The sequence below is a fragment of the Colobus angolensis genome, unplaced genomic scaffold (genome assembly GCF_000951035.1).
Source record: "Colobus angolensis palliatus isolate OR3802 unplaced genomic scaffold, Cang.pa_1.0 Scaffold75, whole genome shotgun sequence".
Taxonomy (NCBI): domain Eukaryota; kingdom Metazoa; phylum Chordata; class Mammalia; order Primates; family Cercopithecidae; genus Colobus; species Colobus angolensis.
This window is the reverse complement of record NW_012121265.1, coordinates 8,709,993-8,721,415: the sequence shown is the minus strand read 5'-3', so window position 1 is coordinate 8,721,415 and position 11,423 is coordinate 8,709,993. Positions and strand designations below refer to the sequence as shown.

At 44.9% G+C, this 11,423-nt stretch overlaps 1 protein-coding gene across 1 annotated transcript in view; it reads left to right on the top strand.

Moving 5' to 3' along the window:
• The window catches only part of DUSP5 (dual specificity phosphatase 5), a 58,151-nt gene that overhangs the window by 30,142 nt on the left and 16,586 nt on the right, over positions 1-11,423 (top strand). The window contains exon 6 of the mRNA XM_011927926.1: positions 5,660-5,744. Within this exon, the coding sequence (XP_011783316.1) occupies positions 5,660-5,744 (85 nt within the window). The remainder of the gene's footprint in view (positions 1-5,659; positions 5,745-11,423) is intronic.

The window sequence follows — 11,423 nt, the reverse complement described above, 5'->3', positions numbered from 1 at the left end:
ACCTGCTTCTAAGGGACTGACCAAATGCCAGGACTGGGCAATCACGACGGGAGAACAAGAGCACCATTCCATCTCAAATGAAAAAACCCCGTCACTAAAAAAAAAAAAAAAAACTAGCCAGCTGTGGTGGTATGTGCCTGTGGTCTCAGCTGCTCTGGAGGGTGAGGTGGAAAGATGGCTCGAGCCTCGGAGATAGGGACTATGTGAGCTATGATCACACCACTGCACTCCAGCCTGGGTGACAGAGCAAGGCCTTATCTGAAACAAACAAAGGAACAACAAAAAAGAAGCGGAACAAGATGGTTTGACTCTGGAATTCCTCTCATTCTTAACCACTACAATAACCGCCTCTCTTGAAAGATAAGCTCATATCAGAAAGTCAGACGCTAAAGAAGGTAAACAGGTAGAGCTCACCACACTCCCCCAAAGGAACAGCTGTTGGTGATAACAATTATACCAGCAGAATTTGTATACCAGTAAAATGTATACAAGTATATAAAAAGATATGAACACATATACCTATGTAGTTAAGTGGGTTTTTTAAATTTTAAAATTTATTTATTTTAGAGACAAGGTCTCGTTCTGTTGCTTAGGCTGGAGTGCAGTGGAGCAATCACAGCTTACTGCAGCCTTGAAATCCTAGGCTCAAGCAATCCTCCCACCTCAGCCTCCCGAGTAGCCAGGACTATGCCTAGCTAATTGTTTTTATTTTTATTTTTGTTGAGATGGGGTCTCACTGTGTTGACCAGGTTGGTCTCAAAATCCTAGCCTCAAGCAATCCTCTTACCTCGGCCTCCCAAAGTGTTGGCATTACAGGAGTGAGCCACAGCACCCAACTTAAGTGAGTGTTTTCTTTTTCCTACAATAATAGTGTCAGACATTTTGTCTCACTTAGTTTTTTCACTCTCCAATAATACATTTTGAACCAGATCTTTAAACTCCATTAAGTTGTTGCCTCCCTTCTCCTTTTTTTTTTGTGTGAGATGATTTATTTTTGTTGCCCAGGCTGGAGTGCAATGGTGCTATCTCAGTTCATCACATCCTCTGCCTCCCAGGTTCAAGCGATTCTCCTGCCTAAGTCTCCCAAGTAGCTGGGAATACAGGCATGTGCCACCATGCCCGGCTAATTTTGTATTTTTAGTAGCGACTGGGTTTCACTGTGTTGCCCAGGCTGATCTCAAACTCCTGACCTCAGGTGATCCACCCGCCTCGGCTTCCCAAATTGCTGGGATTACAGGCGTGAGCCACTGCACCCCGCGTTGCCTCCCTTGTTAAAAGCCTTATGTGGATGTTCTGGCTGCTAGAGCTAAGGATGAATGTAAACCTTGGGATGAACTGCCATTTTGCATAACGTGCTGGCTACAACAGCGGCTGGACGGGTTAGGACTCTCACTTGTTCAGGAGCTACCTTCAGATGGGGTGTTTGTTTATTGTTTTTGTGCTTTAGCTTAGGTAGCTTCAAGGTACCAACCCACTGGCTGAGAAATGAATAGGTTCATTTCTCTAATAAGTCAGAGGTCTTCAAAGAAAAGCTTTCCCGGCAGCCCCAGGTAATCCTGGAGATGGGGCTGAAGGAGTCCAGGGGCTCCTTAGGTGCCTTACGGATTGGATCCAGGATGCATCGCTCATTCTCCAGGTATGGCCACTGTCTTAAGTGCCAAACTCCTTGTAACAGTTCATTTAATCTACCCAACCGTACCAGGTAGGTCTCACCGCCTGGTATTACAGATGAGAAACTGATGCTCAGAGATGTTAATAACTCACCCCGAATCACACAGTTCATAAGGCGTACAGCAGTATCTTTCTTACTTAGCTCTCATGGAATCACAGCAGAAGGTTGGAGCTGTTTGAAGTCTTCTAACTCTAGCCCCTTATTCCATATAAATGAAGCACAGCAGCCTAGGGCTCTCACAAAGTTGGCTGCAGGCCACGCAGCAGGTGTGAGGAATTGGCTGAGTTTCCCCAGTTTTTCAAACTATATTTGCTATAAAAGACCTCCAGGAAAGGAGTGGAATTGAATGGAGTAGATTCTGCATTCTGAAGCACCATAGGCATTAGAATAACTATCTTCCTGAAGAGGATTTGCCCACAGCTCAACCGAATTAAGCTGTATGTCAATGTCAATATGAATCAAGGGCGGGAACCATAATCTATAACTTCCCCCAAAGAGAAAAGCCCTAGCCTGCTGATAGAGCTGGCCCTGGTGGGAAGTGGGAGGAATGAGGGATACTGTTAGAGAACTGAGACTTCAAATACTCCCACTCACACCAGCCCTCTGTTTTTTTACCAACAGGGACGTCTTTGATTCTAGAGCCTCTAATTAAATCCCTCCATTCGCAATCTCCCAAAGCCAAAAATATAGTCACCCTAAGTACACTTTTCCCTAGTCCAGTCTTTTCGGTTAAAAACAAACATCAAGGCTGAGTGTGGTGGCTCACGCCTGTAATCCCAGCACTTTGGGAAACCGAGGTGGGCAGATGACAAGGTCAGGAGTTCAAGATCAGCCTGCCCAACATGGTGAAACCCCATCTCTACTAAAAATACAAAAATTAGCTGGGCATGGCCGTGGGCACCTGTAATCCCAGCTACTCGGGAAGCTGAGGAAGGAGAATTGCTTGAACCCAGGAGGTGGGGGTTGCAGTGAGCCGAGACTGCGCCATTGCACTCCAGCCTGGGCAATAAGAGCGAAACTCTGTCTCAAAAAAAAAAAAAAAAAAAAAAAACATCAAAACCCTCTGCCCAAAGGGGTGTAATCAAGGATGCTCCTGGTAGGATTGGTTGTATTCGTGAAAAGTTAGAAACTTGCTAAATGTCCTTCAAGGGGAGATCCAAGTAAATAAATTGTGCCAAATCTGAACTGTGGTGTAGTCTGAGCACCCCCCACCCCCAGAAAAGAATAAAACGCATCCAAAGATAATAAGGTCACTAAGACCTACTAGTAACTGCATCAAACCAAGTTGCAGAATAAGCACAATAAATAACCAAAAATTAGGAAAGAATACAGAAAGGATATCACAACTTCATAAGGAAAAATTTGAAAAACACAGAAAAATTGGAAGTAGAATCAATTCTCCCTCCAAGACCCATTTCTAAAAAAGAACCATTGTTAATATTTGATGTATTTCTCTCAGTTTCCTGGCTGGATGTGGTCCTGTCACAGAAAGTGGTGGTCAGAACACACTGGAGTGTGACCAGGGCTGAATCACACGCAGTTTTTTCATCCCCTACCTAGGCGAGCCTCAGTCTCCAAATCTGTTACATGGAAGTTATTCCACGCTCCAGGGTTGTTGTATGGATTAAATGAAACCAAGTATGGAAAGCACCCACCTCGGTCCCTAGGAAATAAGATTAATATATGACAGTTATTGTTCCATTTCCCTTAACGTTTTAACATAATTGATTCTGAATGTTCTTCGGAGCCTTTAAAAACTCACCTCGAATGGCCAGTTTTGAATGGCTAGATTCTAGTTTCTTTGCCATTCTTTTAGGAGAAATGTTTGGGCTGCTTCCATTTTTACTTTCTTATAAATAGCTCTGTGATGAACACTGTTGTGAATATAGCTTTACCTCCCCCGCATTTTGGAGATTTTCCTTAAGATCACTTCCCAGAAGTGGAATTACTAGGTCAAAGGGTAATAAACATTTTTAGACTTCATATGCATAATGCCTGATTGCACAAAGCAGGTGTTACTTCCTACACTTACCTCCGCCCTGCCCCCACCTTTTTACCATTCCCAAAACCTCCCTGCCCCCTCATCCTCCCTGGAAATGACACCTGGCTGCTTCCTACCTCCCACTTCCTGTGCTTCCACCTCCCCTGTCTCCTTCAGCTACAGAGCCTTTCCCTCTCCCTCTGCCTGAATAAATCCTCCCTGGTTTTCAACCCTTACACACCTTTCCCCAGCCCTTCCTGAGGTCAGGAATGAAATCTTGGGCTTCTCTCCCTTCCCTACTCCACCCAGAAATTTCATGTATTCACTCACTGGGCAAAACATCCTACTAGGGACAGGCTAGGGAATGTGGCTGCGGGGGCTTTAGGAGCTGACTCTTTGGTCAGGGGGAGAGAGGGAAACATAAATAATCAAATGTAAACACGAAAGAAAGGGGCATTGACAAGCTCGTAACAGAGAAGAGAGAAGGGAGGGTCAGCTCAACCTCATGAGTGATACTTGTTGGTGCTGTGTGACTCTGAGCAAGTCACTTAGCTGCTATGAACCTGGGTGCCCCATCTGTACTCATCTCTTCACCGGGAAGCAGAGGTTAAGTAAGTTATTCAGGTGAACTTGCTTAGCCAGAAGTATGCAGCAGGTGCTCAATAAATGTTTGTTCATGGTGAGGATTTAGTATAGACTTGTGGGTTAATACACAGGCTGGGGCTGGACTGGGAGGATGCTTGTGGCCAGGGGCTTACTTATCTCAGGGGCCTGTTCTTCCCGTTTGGGCACTAGGCTGCTGCATGCTCATTTCTTTCACCAAGAGGCAGGTTTCCTGCAGAATCTGGTTGCTTGGGTCTCAAGTCCCTAGAGTCCAGAGAGACATGCCAAAGGAATGGAATTGGGGGTGAGGGGGAGGTGACATGTGCTTACAAGGAAGTGAGTTTACTCATGAATCATCTTTGCCTCTGTGTGTTGAAGTGGTGGGATAGAATGTGCACAATGCCTCCTTTTAACATCATTTTTCTGGGCATGCCACAAACTTACTCCTGTTCAGGCTATAAATCACTCTGCCTTAACAAGGAGAACTTTGCACGAGGCCCAGAGAACAGAGGCTTCTGGGAGTGATGTCACCCAAGGTTCGAGGAATGCCAAGGGCACCAGGCTGGGCGGTTCAGTTATTCATCCTCCCCGTGGTCAAGGCAGGCTCAGAGAGCCCCATCCCTGCAACAGATGAAGTTCAAGGCTATGGCCAAAGTCAGGCTTGCTAAGTGTCTTTCGGTGGTGGGGATGGAGCCGGGACTATAACCCTCAAATTTCAGCAATTTAAAGCTGAGAGAACCTTTAGTCACCCTCTAATTCAAACCTCTCCCCTCTTTTTGTAGAGGGGAAACTGAGGCTCAGAAAGGTTGAGAGACTTGCCCAAGCTTACACAGCTCATAGCACAAATTATAAAGCTAGGACTTGAACCTTGGTCTCCTGATTCCTAGCACATTGCTCTTTCCAAATCCCACAGGTATCATCGATCGCTAGCTCCATGTAGGGTTACCTCTCAACCCACCTCACATCCTATAAACCCATAACTCACTATAATATTGACAATGAGCTACTATCTACGATAAGTACCTGACATAAGCACCAGGCTAAATGCTTAGGATGTATTGTCTAATTCAAGCCTTTCAACACCTCCAGGAAGTTAAGCACTAGAACCCCCTGCTACTCACTGTGTGGTCTACGGACCAGTAGAATCGGCATGACCAGGGAGCTAGTTGGAAATACAGTCTCAGTCCCAGAATAGGAAACTGCATTGCAAAGGCTCCTTGAGATTTTATGCACAATAAAGTTTGAGAAGCACTGCCATAACAATCCCACTTTAGAAGGCAGGAAACTGATGCATAGAGAGGGGAAATAACTCCCACCACAGATCAAGTGGTAAAACTCCAGTGGGACCTTGGGCAAAGCCCTTGCTCTGAACTCTTGAGATTTTGGAAATTTCCCCCCACTAGTTCTAGACCAGGAAGAACAGGATTTCAGACCCCCCAGGAGCAAGGAAGTTACTGATGAAAAAGACTATTATGAGCATTTTACAAGGTATTTTCCCGTCTATTATTTTGTTTCTACTTTACAACTGAATAATTATCCTAATTTAAGAAGAAAACTGTAATTCAGAAGCATTTAAGCCATATCTCCAAGGCTGGCTGCACTGTTGTTCATTTCTAGAGCCTTCTCCTTTACTCCAGAACCCACTTACTATTTTCCCAGGCAGCCTTGGAGGCAGGAGAGGCAACTGCAGGTGGTGCATAGATAAAAGTCTCCCATTTGAATTGTCATATATTTTACTTTCCACTACAAAGCAAACAATTACAAAAACAAAAAACTGGACTAGCTTATCAAACCACAGGTATTAGTGCCTAAGACAGAATAAGGGGTTTGGGGCTTTTTTCTTTTTTTTTTTTTTTTTTTTGAGATAGAGTTTCGTTCTTGTTACCCAGGCTGGAGTGCAATGGCATGATCTCTGCTCAATGCAACCTCCGCCTCCCAGGTTCAAGTGATTCTCCTGCCTCAGCCTCCCCAGTAGCTGGGATTACAGGCATGCGCTACCACACCCAGCTAATTTTGTGTTTTTTAGTAGAGACAGGGTTTCTGCATGTTGGTCAGGCTGGTCTCGAACTCGTGACCTCAGGTGATTCGCCCACCTCGGTCTCCCAAAGTGCTGGGATTACAGGGGTGAGCCACGCCTGGTGGATGATTTTTTTTTTTCTTTTAATGAGTCTCTATAAAGTCAATTTGGGGAATGATAAAGGAGGCCATAATACAATAGCAAAATCCGTGAGGGTGGTGAGAAACTGGAGTCTGGGAAATGCCTCCAGACACCATAGTAGAGAAAAGGAGAGAAATGAAAGGAAACCAGCCAGGGGCTCTCTACCCAGAGGCTATTTACATTTAATGTATAGTTTTCTCCCAGTGGCCCACCCAGGCTCTTACTATGGAGTAAATACAATGCTCACTTGATGGCACAGACTTCCCACTTAACAAATAAAGACCTTAAAAAAAAGAAAAAAAGAAGAAAAGAAAAAGAAGAAAGAAGCCGCAACAGTGGTTCACACCTGTAATCCCAGCATTTCCAGAGGCCAAGACAGGAGGACCGCTTGAGGTCAGGAGTTTGAGACCAGCCTGGGCAACATAGGGAGACCTCATGTCTACAAAAAAACTTAAAAATTAGTGAAGCTGTGGTCCAAGCTACTCAGGAGGCTGAGGTGAGAGGACTGCTTGAGCCTGGGAGGCTGCAGTGAGCCGTGATCATGCCACTGCACTCCAGCCTGGACAACAGAACAAGACCCTGTCTCAAAAGAAGAAAAGAAGAAGCCAAAGTTGTACCAGCCATTTGTCTTTCTGGCCAGAATCTCTAGGGCAAAACAGGAGACAAGACAAATATTCCCCTAAACTCCTCCCACCCCAGCCTACTTCCTGTAAGCTTTCAAGGTTGCCTGAGCACCATCCAAATTGGAGTCAAACCACAGAAAGGAAGTGCTGCCTGGGGAGGCCGAAGCTGGGGGATAAAATCCTATTCCTATGCTCTAGGGATAGCCGGTGGCTACTCAAGGGAGAGGGAAGACCCGCATCTCTTTCCTTTCAGGTGTTTGCACTCTTCCATCTCTTCCTTTCTCTAATGCTGTCCAGGACACTTAGCAGCCCCATTATTTTATATTTAATTTAATTTAATTTAATTTAATTTAATTTGAGATGTGGTCTTGCTTTGTCATCCAGGCTGGAGAGCAGTGGCGTGATCATGGCTCGCTGCAGCCTCAAACTCCTGAGCTCAAGCAATCCTCCTGGCTCAGCCTCCCAGTTAGCTGGGACTACAGGCTCATACCATCGTGCCAGGCTAACAACTCTTTTTTATAGGACCTTTGAACTTTAAGTAAATGGACATTCTCTGCTATATCCTGGTGTCATTCAGGGATTACAAGTAAAGAGTTATGGAAAATAAGCAAAAAGTCTTCTAAGAATCGGGAAAACAGACATTGTAAGGAACAAGGACTGTTATTTTAGAAAACAGAAAGTGAAGAAGGGATAAGATCACCATCTTCAATATTTCAAAGAGGGTCCAGATTTACACTGCATTTTTCCAGACCTGAAAGCAAAGGGTAGAAGACACACAGAAGTCCGTTTCAGCTATGTGACCTTGGCCAACTGTAAAATAGGGACAATAGATAGTACTTACATCACAGGGTAGTCGTGAGGATTAAGTCCTAAGGACATATCTAGCATCTTGTAAAATGCCAGGATACACTTGTTTCCTTTTTTGGCCTCATTCAGAAACGTCTCATGAGGCAGTCAGTTCCCCTTCTGGCAAATTTCAAGGTAGAATGATAATTCCTTACTGCCAAAATTCTGAGCTTTGGTGCTGCCCGTGACTTTTCATTAAAAAAAACAAAAAACAAAAAACCAAAAACAAAAAAATAGTGGCTCACATGGAGCCTCTGCCATGCTCCAGGAGCGCAGAGAAGGGCTTTATGTAGGTACTTTTTGATCTTCTCATCAGCCCTATGAGGTAGGTATTATTATTACCCTCGTTGATTTGTTTTGTTTTGTTTTGTTTTCCAGATGAGATAATCATTGCTCACAGAGCTGAAGTAACTTTTCCAAGGTCACAAAATCAGTAAGTGGCAGGCAAGGACTGAAATCCAAGTTGTTACCCTCCAAAGTCCCTGCTCTGAGAATTGGAGGAATTCTTTATCAAATCTAAAATCCTCTTTTAGGCCTGTCTGCTCTAATAGTCCAGTCTTTATTGATCCTTCTCTTCTCTAAAACTTCAGCTGTCAGTATAAAAAGAAAGGAATTTAGCACTTATTATTGTGTGAACAGCTTCTTGTCTCTCCTGTACTGTAAGTGGGTCTAGGGATTTTTATTCTTTAAATATTCGCCCTGTACTCAGTAGATCTTTGGGAAAACAAGCTCATAGGCTTCTAATAATTCTTTCTCTGACTGCCAGCTGAATTAGACAGAAGGTAAGTCCTGCTGCCATGTCATGCCTAACCCCATCTTTATTTCCTGTGCTGTTAGAGAACAGTCTTTTCTTGGCTGGAACAAATACTACAGCCTGCTCAACTAGCTAATATGTACTGAGTTCTTAATATGTTCCAAGGACTGCTCTAAGTATTTTATATGTATTAACTCACTGAATTTTAAGTACCCTATGAGCTAAGTCCTATTTTTATCCCCATTTTACAAAAGAGGAAACTGAATGTACCAGTGCATCAGTATTTGACTGACTAAATGAATGACTGCTTTGCTGATGGATAGTATTATTAGCAACAACCCTACAAACATGATGCTATGTTTGCATCATGCAATACAGCTTTATGTACCTTATGTCATTGTCACTCATCATTAGCAAATAGGGACGAATATCCTTATTTTATAGAAGAGGAAACCATGCCTCTAAGAGGGTGAGTGATTCTCAACAGTCACATGGCATGTGCTATCTGTACCCTTTAGTAAACAAGGTATTTGTTAAATTCTAGGATCGGGGGCAAGAGAGATGGGAGGGTCTCAATGAGAAACACTCATATTCACAAAAGGTACTAGACAGATAGATAAATAAATAAATAAACAAACAAATAAATAAATAAACAAACAGAGATAAAAGCTAGTAATAGCAGAGATTTGATGGGAATCCAGGTCTTTGATTCCTAGTCCAGTGCTCTTTCCTTTATGTAAGGTGGTGGGAAGCAAGTCTTAGGTCCAGATCTGGCAGCTGCTTTGATTTAGGATCTTAAGCCAGAAGCAGCAGCACCCTAAACAAAAAGCATCATTTTAACTTCTCTGCATTTCCCACATTTTCAACAATGAGCGTGCCCTACTTTCATAATCAAAAACAAACAGAGGGGGGCAAAATGCATCCTTCTGAGTGGGCTGGGGCTCGTAGAGGGATCCTTGGGTTTACTCTGGGATGTCTTTGGGCCCCTTCACTTGTGGACACTGATTCATTCCCACAGGCCACCTGGTCCACCTTACGGGCTGGGGAGGGCTTGATGGGTGGAGGGAAGCAGAGCTGAGGAGATGGGGAGGAGCTGGAGAGGACTGCTGGAAGGTTCCACTGAGGTTACAATGAGTAGAACCAGACATGGGAGTTTCCAGGATTCTGCAGACTCGTGAACTCCCTGAATTGTAAGCTGTATGGTGTGTGTGCAGTTTCCAAGGAGAGGGCCCATAACTTTTGCAAAAGGGCACCCCATGACCTTCCAAAACGTAGCCCCGGATTATAACGATGACCCAAGACATGAGGGTTAGGATGACTGGTCAAACAAGGGCCAAGAACCCTAAAACACTTACTGCCCCTCTGAAAATAACTAGTGGGGGGCAAGATTAATGAATAGGACAAGGTCCTGCCTCATGGACTCACAATATTAATTTAGATTTTGCTTTTTTCCCTGAGCCCATTCTCACCCCCATTCCAAAGTATTTGGGAGACAGGCAAGAGATTAGTTGCTCCATTAAGCCCTTCCATTCTCAGACACTCTCCTCTTCCTCCTAGACCTGTGGCCGATGGACTCCAGGTCCTTAATCTATGGACTGTGCACCCCCAGTTTTCTATTTTGCCTTTTACCCAGTGTCTAGGGCCCTGATTTGTGCTGTTACCAACTTTCTCCCCAGGTGCCTCCTAAAAAGCTGGCCACTCTCATGTCTCAACAAGCACTGAATTCCATTCCACCAACACTGATTCAGCCCTCACCATGTGAAGGTGTTGTGAAGGAGACACAGATGGTTGGATAAGGCCCCTAAGTCTAGCCTGGGAGGCTGCAGGCTAATGGCAGGACAGATAACACTCACGTGCCAGGCTGGGGGGGAAGGGAAGTGAGAACCCCTAAGAGGGTGACAGCTAACAGGCTGGGGGATTAAGGGGTGGCGTCCTGAACGTGCTCCAGAGCTGTGTGAAGGTGGAGAAGGATTGCTTTACAAAGGATGGGGGTGGTGGGGGGAGGGGTGATGAGAAGGAAGGTGAGAAACGTTAGAGGTGGGTTGTGACCAATTGGCCAGACCAAGGACCTTAGTGTTCCACTAAGGAATTTGGATTTTATGAAGACAATGCATAGGTGGCATTGAAAATTTTTTAGCACAGGAGATGGGCTCTGTGCTTAGATGTAAGCTTAAGACCACATTGTAGAGATGACAGAATAAGGAGGGGGCTTTGAGACTGGGATATGTGATGCTAACGTAGGGTCCAGTGGGGATGGTGGATAATGGGGCCCTTTCCCTACAGCAATGGGCAGGACCAGCTACAGAGTTTGTGGGGCCCAGTGCAAAAGGAAAACGCAGGGTCTCCTGTACAAAATTAACAATTTAGTAACAACAGAGCATTAAAACAAGTGGGGGTCCCTTCTAAGTATGGGTCCGTTTGGCTGCACAGGTCACATACCCGCAAAGCTGGCCTTGGCCGTGGGACTAGACAGGATGAGTCAGACAAGAGCTCTGGGAAGCCGGGCCCCAGAATTTAGTAATCTGTTGGACATGGGATGTGAGGAAGCAATCCAGCTGACAGATAACCCTCCTACACCGGGTCCCAGGCCACCCTTCTGCTTTCTGGGCACCCTCCTTGGTGTGACCAACTCTAGCTTCTTAACATGAATAAATTTCACCTACTCCCCCTTTTCCTGCTACCCTCACCCCAGACCTGCTCCTGTAGAGTCCCTATCTAAAGGTTAAAAACTACGGTGTCAGCCGGGCATGGTGGCTCACGGGTCACACCTATAATCCCAGCACGTT